The 14,523-nt window shown below is 47.7% G+C and overlaps 1 protein-coding gene across 4 annotated transcripts in view; it reads right to left on the minus strand.

The window, feature by feature from the left end:
- The window catches only part of XPO6 (exportin 6), a 55,148-nt gene that overhangs the window by 35,827 nt on the left and 4,798 nt on the right, over positions 1 to 14,523 (minus strand). For all 4 annotated transcript variants that reach the window (XM_040574419.1, XM_040574418.1, XM_040574417.1 and 1 more), the window contains exons 2-3: positions 3,760 to 3,850; positions 1,967 to 2,079 (exon numbers count right to left, since the gene is read on the minus strand). In XM_040574419.1, coding sequence (XP_040430353.1) covers positions 1,967 to 2,079; positions 3,760 to 3,850 — 204 coding nt within the window. The remainder of the gene's footprint in view (positions 1 to 1,966; positions 2,080 to 3,759; positions 3,851 to 14,523) is intronic.

Here is a 14,523-nt window from a genome sequence, read left to right on the forward strand (position 1 = left end):
CATTTGCAGGCATATAGCCTGGAAAATCCAACACCAGGAAATACTGTGCGGTGGTTTGCTGTAGGAAATAGAAGGCTGTAGTTGTGGTCAAAGCAGATTTAATTCACAGAATAGAGGTACTGTACGGAGGTACCAGTTCACAGCGTAGAGGGGCATGTGTATGTGTGTGTATACGTATATGGCTTGTGCATGGCATATACACAAAGTGTCTCAGAGGTTACTCTCTCCTCCCCTACAGAAGATGCAGAAATATTGCTTAAAAGCCAGCAGTGACCCAACCAAATGAGAGTTCCTCACCGCCAGTCCAGAACGAGAATTTCTGCAGTGCCCATAAAACTGGAAGATGTTTCAGCATTAATATCCATCCCTTACTGCCCACAGAATTTGTCCACTCAGCTGGCCTGAAAATGGCAGCTTTCTCCACCTGGGAAACATTCTGGGGAAGACATTCTCTTTTCCAAAAACAAGCAGGAACAATTCACCCAGAAGGGGGCCAGGAAGTTTTTATTCCAGATCTGCTGTGGACTTTCTAGACATTTGTGAAAATACAGCGTTCTCCAGAAGTTTTGGGGATGAGCCTTGTGTTCGTAAACATGGGTTTATTGACATTCAGCACAGACCTGAAGACTATGATGAAGGCTCAGACACAGACTGACCGAGGACTAGCCGAACGCAGTGCCACAGTAGTTAACTTTGGAAATTCCAGCTTCTCAGTTGAGAGATCCTAATCTCTCAGCTGAGCTGTGAACTCACTTCCCTCAGTTTACACACGCACAGTGATTCCTTTGTTCTGCTTAGTTCTGGGCACAATTATTAGTTCTGGGTATTACTTTCCCCCCCCTCTGCCTCTCCCCTAGAGCACCAGAGGCTCAGTAATCAAATGTTTTCCTCTTCATGAAAACCGATTTAATTATTGCAGGCTGCTGCGGTTTAACATCCATCCCCAGAGCAGGGAATGACTCCCATATCATTTCTGTCACGAACACCCCTTTATGGGAGGCAGGGTCGCCCGATGGTCTTAGGCCATTGCAGATTAAGTTTGCAGACCCGCTTCAGGCTCCCTCCCTTTGCAGCGCCAGATAAATAAATAGAACTTTTTGTTTTGAGTCAAGAAGTCAACAACAACATGGAGACGTCATTTGTCAAAACAACTTTTAAGAACAGAGTTGTTTGCTCTATCCATAAAGTGGCCCAGTGCAAAGGCTATAAACACTCCTTGAGTTCAGAGCGAGGCTCGGACTGCTGATCCAGCCCAGAACAGAGTGCAGAGGCAAAAAAAAAAAAAAAGGACCAAATTGAGGCATGACATTGACCAAGCCCCAGGACATCAGCATGGAAAGACACTGCACGGCTCGCTGAGAAATCAGCTGATAAAGCTTTCACAGAATAATTTTGTTTCTTTAGTAGCTATACAAATCAATATTCGGGCTTTTAGCCGTTAACTTTGTTCCCTTTAAAAGTAGGTAACAAGTGGGATGTGGTCTTCTAAGAGCGACCTTCCCTCTACAACTAGCACATAAGCTTGTGGGATGCAATTCAAAAAAGAACATCGGAAAAACAGATGTCAAAAATAAAAGAAACTTTGTTTCCCCTCTTAGCATTACAGTTTGCAGCAGCCAGTAGGAGGTAATCATACACATATTTCTGACCGTAAAAAGAGTATAAAAGCAATAGCACTCTTAAAAGCTTTGTGCAGAAAACTCAAACAGCCTCTGAAACTGCAGGCAATTTGTACTTAGAGATGCCAGGAAGTTAATTCTTCAATTTGTGTACAAAGATTCATATTCTCCTACCCTAAGCCTGCCATCAAATAACCTCTTTAGGAGAGAGCAATAAAAGCGAGCTTTATCACTGTACTTATTAGGATTGCCTTTTTAGACAAACATTTTCAAATAAAATCGATTGCCATATAAAACTGCATCGGAACACGGAAAATGCACTATGCAGGCAACAATATACATTTTACCTCAAACACGGTCAAACTGTACATCATCACATAGTCATTTCTTGTACTTGACAGGAAATAGAGGCAGAATCTCCAGGCTCCTATCTGCTGGGCAAAATTATTTAAAAGCTCCTCTGAAAAAAATAAAATATTAAAAATACATTAAAGCTCAATCTGTAAACAGATTCATAACCACCTATATATAGCACACCGAGCATAGAAGAAACCCCATATTCAGAGCAACTCAAACAACCAGGGGAGGGAAAAAAAAAATCACACTCAAAAGCACTAAAAACAACCTAACAATAGGCTTTAATGAAAACAAAATAGGTGTGTCAAAAATTGTGTAGTTTGAAATAAGTACTCCACCAGACTAATAGCTGAATATTAAGACAAGCTACGCAAAAAATAAATTGCAAGCACTACTATGCTAAGTATAAGAGCCAAATGTTGGAATACCAGGTCACTGTGAAAGACTGCAAGTATTTCGGAACACATACAGCATTGGAAAAGGCTCATTTGAATGCAATTGCTCTGAGACACATTGATTTTTTTTTTTTTTTTTGCAAGTCAGCGTAAAAAACATTTAAAACTCTGAACTCATTTTAAACTCTGAACACTCTGATGCAGGATTTGGTGGTAATCTCAAGTCAAGCGACTACACACCAAACGTGGCAAAAGGAAAAGCTGCAAGGGCTGTGCTCTCCAGGCTAACCAAGTGTAAGCCTTAACCAGCGGGTTCCTTCCCTGCAATTTGACCAGGAGAGCAGGGGGATGCTGAAGATTTTTTTTTTTACCTTTTCCACAGCTCTGGCATTTCAGCTTCTAAGCAAGAAAAATTTTAGGGAGAGCAAAAAAAAATTGTAAGATGAGGCTTTGCTTTAATAAACACAACAAGCTCCCAAGGAATACAGCCTACACCCAAGAAGCCCCTGAAAAAACAAGGGGACTGAAAAACTACTCCACGAATCCCAGTTATCAGTGCTGCACGCAGGTCTGACCTCCTTTTCGACTCATCCCTTGTGCTGCTGGGAACACAGCAAGGGTATTTGCTATACACCTACATTTGGGCTAAATGAAAAGGCACGACAGATTCATTCTAGCACTGCAGGTGATCACCACAACAGAAAAAAAACACTTTGCTAGTGGCTTATTCTTTATTCTTCCAGACTTCTGGAAGAAATCTTTCATGCTGATCACAGACTTGGCACTGAAGTTACAGAAATGGCAGAAGCTTGAGAAGAAAAGCAAACAGCCTACTTATGCCCATTAAATACAGCTGCAAGAAGCTAATCTAGAGCACCTGTAAGATCTCTGCTGGTTTTCAGAAGGACATATTTAATAACACTAACCAAAATGAAACCTCACTGTTTATTCCCACTTGTCATTTCACATTAATTAGGACATTCTTCTGCTTTCCCTTCTTAGGGCAGTACAGATCTGAAATCCATGCTCCATCGCTAGGCAGAAGGTAGACATTTTCCGAGACAAGCAGTCTAACAATGTGCAGGCAGAGAAAAACTAACATCTTTCTCCCATCCTAGCCAAGTCACCACTTGGAAAAAGGAGCCGCACCTCCATGCTTACAGGAGCAGACAGTTACTGATGTATTAATTACCTGTGGGACTTGCCACAGCAACTCCAAGACCCAAACTATCGTGTTCGTACCTAAGCAGGAGAGGCTAAGATGCCAGTTCTGTACCAGACAGAGCACTTTCGTCTGCTGTGTTTAACAACCACCCAGCGTCCTCTGCTGAGGTCTGCAGGCAGCAGAAAGCACACAGGACCACCCCCTAAAAGCAGCTTGCACTCACCTATCTCACGTTTCCGCTCATTCGTTGTGCAGTTGTGGAAAAACTCTGTCATTAAACTCTCCAAAGCCCGTAGCGAGGCCTCTTCAGATGCCTGGGGACAACACGTAAAGAAAGGAGTTAAAGCAAATTCCCACTTCGAATGGCGCTCAGCTTTGTGCGCAGAAGATTTCTGCGGAAGGCAGCACTTGGAGGTCGACATCAGGCACGACCCAGAAATACTCAAAAACTAACCAGGAAGAAGGCAAAACTGTCTGGAATTTGAACTGCTCATTGCAGCGAGAGCCATGTAGCACCAAGATTTAACAAGATCTGTCCAAGCGAAAGCTTTGGATGTGACTTTAAAGGGGTCTTCGGTCAGCTCATTAACTAACGAAACCGATATGGGAAGTTTCCTTCTCCTTGGTGGTGCTCAGTAGTTACAAGTTAGCTCATCCTTGTCGAATAATTCTCCCAAAGGCAGCAAATTTGAGTTAAGACGCTTTCAGCCTGAGCCTGTTCTTATTTTCGACTCGGTGCCACGCTGCCACCTGCAACACCAGAGGTGCCATGGAAGAAGCAGCAGCTTGAAAGCTTCAGGAATTTCCAGCACTTTGAAAAGCGATGCACAAGTATTCAGAGGTTTAATTAAAGCACAACATTCCTCCACCCCCAAATTTAGTTTTTACCATTGGAAATATCCAGTTATAGCTCAGTATGTACAAGCCCTAAAAAAAGGGCATTAGTACACAGCAGCTGCAGGGTTGCTGGAGTTTTGTGGCTCTCTGGAGTTGAGGTGATTTTATCCTAGTACCACCTCCACGCCGAGGTTAGCCTCTCTATCTGCACTCCACTTCCCTGGCAATGGACAGGCTGAGAAAAGAGCGCAGCTACAGCACAGACCGCGCTGTTCGTCATTCCTCTAAGGTTTGCAGCTCACGCTATCAGTAATAAACGCAGCCTTCCACTGCACTGAAGCGACGTAAACCGGTAAAGAAAACTGAAAGTTCTGCCTCTACAAGTGAAAACAAACAAAAAAGATGACTGGCGGTCTTCTGCGCAGAGCCAAGCTGGGGAGAGCCGGGCAAGCGAGGCCACTTGCAGGCACGCTGAGCCGCTGCCAGCTCCCATCCCCAGGGAGCAGCGCAGGGAGCACCGCAGCAGGGGCATCTCCTCTCCTCTCCTCTCCTCTCCCAAGCACCAGCAAGCCAGGACACCAGCAGGGGCCCGCAACCTCAGCTCTGCCTCCAAACAACTGAAGTGGATGCTCTGTGGGACGCTGCTTTTTCTATTACCTAGTAAAGGAAGGCTGAATGTCAGCCTCTTTGGGCCTCCCCACCCCTTTCTCCTGTTAAATACGCGCTCTAGAGAGCGAAGACTATTTTAGAAAAAAAAAAAAGTATTCTGTTAGCGGGCAATTGGCTGAAAATAGCCTACAATCAAATCAAAGCCACTTTGTCAACTTAAGCAAGATCAAGCACCCATTATCACTTCCTTGATCCATTTATCCGCAGGCTCTGCGAGCGGTCACTGGCAGCCCAAGCTTCACCTTGCAGCTGGCCCTCGCAGGCGCTGAGCTGCTCCCTTCCGCCAGCCCCCGCTGCCCAGGTAACAGCAGCACCGCGCTAAGAGCTTGATTTTAAGAACTCCCGCTTGACCCGTTCCCATGACGTTAGGATGGAGCCACGCTGCCTTTTCCATGCATTTCTTTCCTGGATGTTTCATGTTGTTGCAAATCCCTTCCTAACCTACTCGCTCCCAACTAGATCGGGCCACGTAAACCCAGCGTTTCAGCAAATCCCCGCAGTTCGCTTCTTTGCTGTTCAACACAGACCAAATCTCGCCAGCGGTTCCAGATGCCTGACACCCAAAAAGGCATTTCCAGCCTTTGGCCGTGTCAATCTGATGCAGTGAAACTCCTCTGTGGGAGGACTGCTCTCTGCCCCGTCCCTCCGGCGACCCAGACCGCCTCAATTCGCCGAGAGGCGTCAGCTCCGCACACAGGGATGTTAGGGCTTGATGGATTTAGCACCATTAATTCAATCCATCTTTCAATCCATCTTTCGGAAGAGTAGTTGAGATAAAGCTACTTTTTTTCAGGGCCAAGATTCAAGATCTATTTCCTACTTTCAGGAGTTGCAGGCTTCCCATAAATATTGGGCATCTGACAGATCCCCCGCTGCCTCCAAACTACCTCTGCACGGAGGTTTTGAAGAGGGCTGAGCCTGCTCCCAGGAACACACTTCGTCTTCTGTAGGAACAGCACCATCACAATATTCAAAGCATCAGAAGCAAAAAGGAAACAGCACAAGGCTAGCACCACGGGTGGTTTGCCAGAAGCGTGTCTCAGCTACGGATGGAGCCGTCGTGCATCTGGCCACCAGCTACCAAGGCGGCGTGCTCCGTTCCTGGATAAATGCTTGCTCTGGAGGGTTTTGCCCAAGCTGAGAGCTGCACCACCTAACTTTCCCTTTTGGCAAGGCACAGGCAGAGGTAAAGTCACCCAGCCAGCCTCTCCAAACAGGATTTCATGCAAGAAGCCCAGGCTGGCCAGAAGCCAGCTCGGGCAGAAAGCAGCAGTGTGACCTCCCAGACCGTTTCACTCTCCTATTTGACTTCTCCCGGCTGTTCTGGAGGTTTTGCCAAAGGAAGGTGGAGCAGCACAAATCATCCGAGGCAATCAGAGCCCGGCCCACACCAGGCTCTGCAAACAGCAAAGCCCGCCTGGTTCCCCAGGTGCCTGCTGCTGGGCACCCTGCTCTAGCTGTTGGCCCAGCTTAAAAGGCAGAGAGCAGCGCTCTGCTCTTGTTGATGCTTTTTGGGCACCCCCCAAGTTAACGATTCCTGGGGCAGGCGGTAGTTATCTGCCTTTTAAAGCGAAGGCTGCGATAACCAGGTCGTCCTGAGGAAGAGGACACGCTGCTGCAGAGCTGCAGAGGCAAGGTGCCGTCCCTACCAGGCGCCCAGAAGCAGATCATCCAGCGAGAGCACAGCAGGAGACCTGCTTGTAGGCTGCACCTCGGTGTTATCTCACTCACGCAGTAACACAGTTTGCTTTCTCCTAGGACTCGGTGTTTACTCTGCATTGAAGGACAAAGGAGCAGGAAGGCACACCAGGATCTGGGGGAGAAGTGCCGAAGGCTCCTGGTCCTGAGCAGCAAAGAGACACGTCGACGACTGCACGAGATGGGACAGTCAGGGTGAGATCAAACCCCGCCGGCAGTCAGAGCCATCAGCACTCAGCTCAGCTGCTGTTTGGTCTGAAATTCAGCCGTTTGGGTCATATAAAATTTTAAAAATTAAGTGTTTTCAAGGAAAGCTGCTAAGTCTGGACCGTCACTAGCAAAATTTGCTACAGGGTTTCTGGGCAAGAGCTGGCTGTATGCATCACCTGCGTGAGGCACTACAAAATATTCAGCTATTAAAGCAGAACGACTTCCTACTTGTGTTCCTAAGATTTAATTCCCCCCGTTCCCCACCAAGGCCTGCTGGTGTCTGCAGGCTAGTTAAATGCCATTTGCTCTCCTCTGTCAACCATCTGAGAAAAACCCCACGCATTTCTCTAACTCCTGTTTGCACAGCCAGCCTTGTGAGCTTTTTTTTTTTTTTTTACCATGAAGAAGTTCTCAATTCACTATAAGCAGCCACGGTCGGGTTTCACAGGTCACCATCCACGGTCGCTCCCCTGCTTCCAACTCCCTCGGCGCTCCGACCAGCGGGGACGGTCAGACTGCTGCGTGCAGCATCGCCGCTGCCGCCTTCAGCCAACGCTCCGGCCAGCAGCGGCGCCATCGGCCACAGCCCAGCTGGGCGACCGAGGTGGTGACACATGAAGGAAAGCAAGTGCACCTCATGCTAGATGGCCACGGATGGCCATGATCCATCCTTCGACCCTGGAAATCGTCCACCCTCGGAGGAACTGCCCCGTCTGACCGAGATCAGGCTGGGAGCTCACACACCCAGGCCACTGGCACTCCGCGCCTGTCCCATCCCCGTTTTGGTCTCACCACGTTTGTTAAGGGTGTTTCAATAGCTTATCGAGCCAGAGGTGTGTAGCTGCTTACTCATCCCGTTTATCTACCAGCTCCAACCTTTAATAGCCGTCTCATACCACCAGAAAAATGAGAGATTCACAGCTGAGAACGCAGCTTCCTCTTTGGGCTGAAATTACGAGGTTTGCTATCAGTGCTTGCACATTTAGAGACATTCTCTGTCCAGCAAACCAAAAAAGAAAAAGGTGCAACAAAACCAGCTGACTTCAGAGCTATTGCAAAATTACGCTTGAAGATGTAAGAGCCATTAACTGATTTCTCTTACGGAAAAAAAATTATTAACAGCTGCCTACTTACAACGCTTTTCAACTGTTCAAACTCCAGGTCACTGCACCTCGTAAGGCTCTAAAGGAGCAAAGCCCTCGTACCTCGCTGCCCAGAACGGGGCTCCCGCTCAGCCCAGCCTGTGCCTCGAGCGGTCGGGCAGGACGAGTTACTCGTCCAACTCTGGAGGGTAAGCGGGAGAAAACAAACAGGACAGCACATAGATCATAAATATTTGGGGCTGCATTAACAAGAGCTGGTGCCAGACAGAGGAATTGGTTTGGGATTGCAATTCAGACAGTGTGCATTTGCTTTAACAGAAGACACAACACTCATTTTAGTTTGTGTGAAACCAAAGACATTCCCCCTCTTACAAGAGATCATTCTGGAAAATAGGAAAGCGCTTATAAAGCTATTTAATTTTTTCCCCAGAAGAGCTTTCATTTAGAGCAGATTTGCTTTTTTTTTTTTTTTTTGCATTTTACATTCTCTAAAGACTGAACCTACGAAGCAGGACACTCATATGCTTCAGACAGCTCCAAAACATCAGCTTCAGCGGCCATGCCCGACTGTCACGTTTTACTTTCATAAACAAATGCTTTTAAAAAGGAAAGTGATTATTTCTGGTAGAGGAAAGCTCTTCTCTAATGCTTTGCCATAAAAACCCAAGCTGTTAACCTTTTAATGGCTGCTATTAACAGCTCGGCAGAGAATCGATCATACAAATTATGCTCTAAATACAGCATCGCAGGCAGAGGGTTGCAAAGAGGGTTGTTGTTTTTTTAATGCATTTGGAAATGGATATCACTAAACCAAAATTAAGGTAATCCCTCTACAAGGGTTTTGGTCGTTTGCTAAGATGTTAATTGCAGCTGCAACATTACAAAGGTGACTCCAGCTGTCCTTCGGGCAGCACTGGACCAGCCTCCTTGAATGCCGAGGGGGGGATTTTGCCGCACGCGGGCTGAGCGCCGAAGCAGCCTCGCGGAGGGGCAGGCAGCGGGTGTGAGCCCCGCTCTGCGCCGAGGACGGGAGCTCTCCCAGCACGGAGCTGCCCTTTGCCACTGCTGCACCCCCTCAGGTTTTGAATTCCGAAGCCCACTCCTGTTCCCTCCGATACCTGCGATGTTGAAGGATGCCAGCAAAGCACTTCCACACTACCTAACACCTGCCAGCCCAGAAAGCCTCCCAACGCCACGCAGACAGACAAGGTACATCTTCTACCAGCACAACCCTCACTTCCTATGGTTTTGAACCTGCTTTTATACCCCCTTCCTACCACCAGCAGTACGAGAGACAGCCCACCACAGCTCAGCCTCCTGCTGCTTATCGAGGTTTGGATCTTAGCACGTTTTAGGCAGCGTGGCTAAAAGGAGCATCAGCTACATCTGCCTCTTGCGCTGGTACCGGCTCGTCCAGGAGAGCATATATGAAAACCCTAGCCCCGGTTTGAAGTGTTCCCAGCAGGAATTTCCATCGTGCCACCAGTAAGCCAGCGGGTAAGGTTAAAAGAAAACACACAGACACACCACAACGGCAACTGCTGGTATAACAAAATTCATTAATTCCCTGTCGTTGCTGCCTCTAAGTGAGCCTGCCCCATCCTCTTCCACCTGGGAACCTTCTGCTTCCAACTTGGTGCAGTTACTTACTAGTACAGTTATGTATATATATATATACACACATACATACACACACACACAAACACTATAGCTGGTTTTTCTTCCCTTTATACATATTATTTAGCATTGCAAATCACTTTTAAGCACACAGTGGAAGCTGCGCAATGTAATTATACACTTCAAACACATGTGCACGTGTCCTAACGTAGTTATTTACACGCTGACCTTAATTATTGGGGTGTCTTTTGGAATCCCTCCCTGTCCAAACCCTAACCTAACGTGACAACAAACACCTACAGTTACTAATTACAGCCTCAGAAGATGGCGGGTCACTTCGAGCCTACTGGTGTGGTTCACAAAAGCCTTCCTTCTGCTGCCGTCAGCAAAGCGCAGACATTGTCACTGCTGCAGCGATCCCTCAGAGCAGCTTCGAGCCGCTCCACGCAGTGAAGCTCATGAAAGAAGCGAAGCACAGTATTATTTTTAGCAACGAAAATCAGAATTATGGAGTGCTTAAAAAAAGCCGTATGATACCCAACACATCTTCTAGAAAGGCTGAAAGCATGCTACACAGAGGCAGAGCTCTGCGTTACTTCAATACTTGCTGTTTTTAATCATTTCCAGCTAAGAGCTTTACAAGTCTGGGTTTCCACACACATTCCAAGGCTCTCCGTAACAGCATTACAAGGCTCACCCTGAAGTCTTCAAACAGAAAACAGTGCACAGCCCATCACGTACGTGCTCCCCTGCAGTACGTTGCTGATGATATCAACGGTGCTGTCTTTACTCTCAATTTCCTTGTTGCATTTCAGACATGTTTTTGTGGTTTAATGAACAGAAACTAGGCTTAGCTTCACTCTGCGCTTTGAGAACAGTTCAGGCTCCTGGTGCCATTTCGAGAGATTTTCCGGCTGCAGAATACAACCCGGTCATCTGGCTCACTCGTTTCAGGAGCCGCCAGTCTAGCAGTTCACTGATGAGATGCTGATTTTGCAAACTCATTTCTCTTATACCACAATTTAAGCCAAAGATCTACCATAGATGTCATGAATTACTGTTCTACCTAAAGGCAATCAACAGAGGAACGAAGCAAGGCAGCAAATGCGCCACACTACACGCAGTCCCTCTGCTGTGATGGAGCTGATGTCCTGCACGACAGCTGCCTCTGCAGCTCATCAGTTGAGAAATGCCAGATTACACTTCAGGAATCACTGTAAACATCAGCTGGGGACTAAAAATGATCATAGGCTGAACACAGCTGCGTAGGGCAGGCTACGGAAAGGCAGCAGTGATAAGCTGATTTCTTGAACAGGATGAAGAGATCATCTTACCTGTAAACACTGCCTGGTACACAAGTAATCAGGCACCTTTTAGAATACCTACGGGATCATATTTCTTAAATCTTCTTGTACAGGCAGGTTCAGTTAACCAGGCTTCAGGTTTTAAGGCTGAACTTTGATTAACGGGCTCAAGTGTCCAAATCAGATCCCTTCTAAACTGGGAACTCTTAATGGTGAGAGTCAACCCCGGAGAAGCGCGTCCTCCAACAAGCAGTTAGCATTCGCTCTGCTCTTCACAAAAGGTGCTCAATAACACATGGAAACGCAGCAACCATAAAGCATTAAAATTCAACGCCTACAAATTCTTTTAGAAACCTACCAGATGAATAAAATAATCACAGCAACCTGGCAAAAGCATAGTCGGATTTAGCCGTGGCATCATCCATCACAAGCCCCACTCTCGCTGAGGACGAGCACACGAGCAGCAGTGGCTGAACCTGCAGGCCCGGGGAAGACGGGCTGGTCACGTGGCGATGACTTACCACTTGATTTACTGTGGTTTAGCTGCGGGAAAAGACTTGGCAACGCGTTATTTCCCCAGCCTAGTAGTCGTTAAAATAATAATACACAGATGAGAAGTGTAGAAGCATCCAAAGCACAGTACTACGACCCACATTCTCCAGCACACTGCCACAGCACCAGGGCCCAGACAGCACACACAGGCACTTTTTGGACTCATGACTGAAGTCCAACAATCCAGCACAGCTGTTACGTTTTCCTCAGAGGACACCGTGCTCGCACAGCTCTCAGCTGCTGCCCACCGCTTCTTAAGCCCTCACTGAGGAGCGCCTCTGCTTCGGGCGCTGCCAGAGGAACGAGGCCCGGCGTCGCCGCGTACCTTCCAGGCTGCACGAGGCCGGCCACACGCTGCTTTATGGCTGCTGGAGCACCACACGGTGCTCGGGTTCTCCCTGGTTGTCTCCCAGTGTACACCAGCAACTTAACCCCCTCCCCAGTGAAGCCCAGCACCTCACACCTGCAGGGCACAGGCTCGCGATGGCATCAGTAGGGCCCGCCCTCGGCCGGGCTCCCCGTGCCAGCCCGCCATGCCACGAGAGGACAGGACGGCCCTGCCCGGCCTTGTGGGGCCACGCTCGTGTGGGACCGCTCGAGGCGATGGCCACGGGGTGCAGGTCACTTCCCTCTTCTCCGCAGAGGGGAATCCAGGCCTGAGCAAACAGCCCCGCAGGGCTGCCCAGCCAAACGCGACCGGCTTTCGCATTTTGAGGCAACGCTCGTTTGGAGATCCCCTGGCATTTTATCTGAAGTAAGCTGGGTTTTAACAAGGCAGGCAGGGAACAGCCCCCAAGGCTACGCTATTTTGGACAGAAGTATATTGGGGCGGGAGAGCATGCCAGGAAGAAATCAAAACCTGCAGTGTTAAGGAAACTGCATGCACCTTCTCGCTCAAATGGGCCGTGACAAACAGCTGAGCAGCAGCGCGGAAGATGAACTTACAAAAGATACCACAAAGCACAGCCTTTTGAGTTGAAGTCAGCTTAAAACAAGCACCAATTGTCAAGTTCTAACTGAGTCTTCCTACAAAGAGCACTATTAATGCTCTTACAGATGGGTATTTGATACTTAATGGTAAAAAGCTTTCTTCCTTGTGACTCACTCAAATGTGGTAGCTCCTTTGACCAGGGAGGAGGAGACTGGAGAAGAGTTAAGATGTGATAGGAGCAGTAAACCTGGCAGGCCTGCATATCAGCACTAAGCTGTCCAAGAAGCATTAACAGATTTTCCAAAACACTTCTCAAATACTTTACTGCCGGCAGGACTGCAAATGCAAACCCTTATTTATCCCAAGCTGCAGACAACTCAGTAATAGTGGGCAAACACTCTGAACTGCAGTCCTTTGCAGTCCTAACTTCAGGAGTCTCTGGAAGCACGCACGTCTGCAGAGAGGGAAATTGAAAGTACTACAAGCAAAGAAGAAAGTGAATGTAAGAAGACAACGATTATTCAGCATATTTCTTAAAATGGCACTCCTATTAGTAGGCAGCTCAATCTACATAAAGGCAACCCCCTGCTGAGATTTTGACTGCGCTCAAAAATCCCCTTACCTTGGTGAAAAACTCTCCCAACACAGACAAAGGGACATCAAAGCAAGGTTTATGCTACAGAAAGCTTGGGACAAGGATTATACCTTGCCCAATACTACAGCAGCCAAACCTGATTTCCAGGGAGGTGGTTACAGTGCACAAAGACACAATGTTTTATAAGACCCCACTGAAGAAAAGAAAAACCCGCAGTACTGCAAATTTAATTCCTGGCAAGAGCATTAAAACTTGTGTTGGGCATTTAAGAGCATTTATGAAACTAATGTGGATAACGCTTACCATGGGAATAACTCTGCAAGACGTTGTTTTAATGTTTCCAAAGAACAGCACATTCAGACAAAACATCTCGTCCACTTAAAAAAAAAAACAAGATGTTGCTATCAGTAATGCTTCTGCACTTCGGGGTATTTCACAACAGCAGCCTGCTCCTCACCCTCATGTCTCCCTGGGGATCCGCTGCAAAAAGCCTCCAGGGAAGTTCTCAAGGTTGTGCCCCTCGAGGACGGGGGGGGGGGGGGTTGAGACACACAGGCTCGGGTCAGCACGACCTGGCTCGCTTTGAGAACCAGCGGGAAGCAAGAAGCAGCAGCCAAAACTCTGCAACAAGCTGCTGCAAAGCAGCCTCTTCCTCCTGCACCTTTTCCCCATCGAGGGCAAACTATTTCTCCTGGTGTCCCGGCTGTCCTTGCTGCCGAGCACCTGCCCAGTGCTTGCACAGTAGAGATCGTAGGCTACGGATTGCATCGTCTTCCTCTTTCCTTGCTTCACGTGCACAGAGAAACCCAAGAAGCAGGGGATAATTCAATCTTCCCCCCCTGTACCGGACACCGGTACGTGGAGGGGGACAACAGCACAAGTCTGGCGCTGCAGAGCAGCTGCCCTTACAGAAGCCCTTCCAGACCCTGACTTCAACCGCTGTTCTCGGACACCAGCTACCACCTGCGGAAAACCAACCATGCAGGCGAACTTCAGCCCTCAGCCCATAGGAAAAGGACCAGAATTACCACAACATAAAAGAAATCACTCTTTTTGACCCATCGAAGCAGGACAGTATCAACCAAGCACTACACAGAGTTTTCAGACAAAATTATCTCCCATAAGGAAAAAAAAAAAAAAAAACTCATCTAGAAGGCAATGTCCCCTGCCTTCAGCGCTGACTTTGGCATCCTGGCTCCTTTTCCCAAAGCACAGGGGAAAAAAAGGAAATACGACAATCCCTCTCCAGAAGAAATTCATGCTGCAATTAGAGCCGTAATAAAATATTAAATCAAACCGCTAAAAATAGACGCAGGCTTGCAGACCCAGCTACAAAACTTGGAGATGCTGAAACAAATAAAAGATGATTTGGAGCACGAATGCAGCGCGTCGGAAAATTGTAAGAGAAACGTAATTCTGGGCATGGTTCCCCCGGGAGAGGGATCAGGGAAGATGGGGGATTAAAGAATTT

Source organism: Cygnus olor, chromosome 15, assembly GCF_009769625.2.
Source record: "Cygnus olor isolate bCygOlo1 chromosome 15, bCygOlo1.pri.v2, whole genome shotgun sequence".
Classification (NCBI taxonomy): Eukaryota; Metazoa; Chordata; class Aves; order Anseriformes; family Anatidae; genus Cygnus; species Cygnus olor.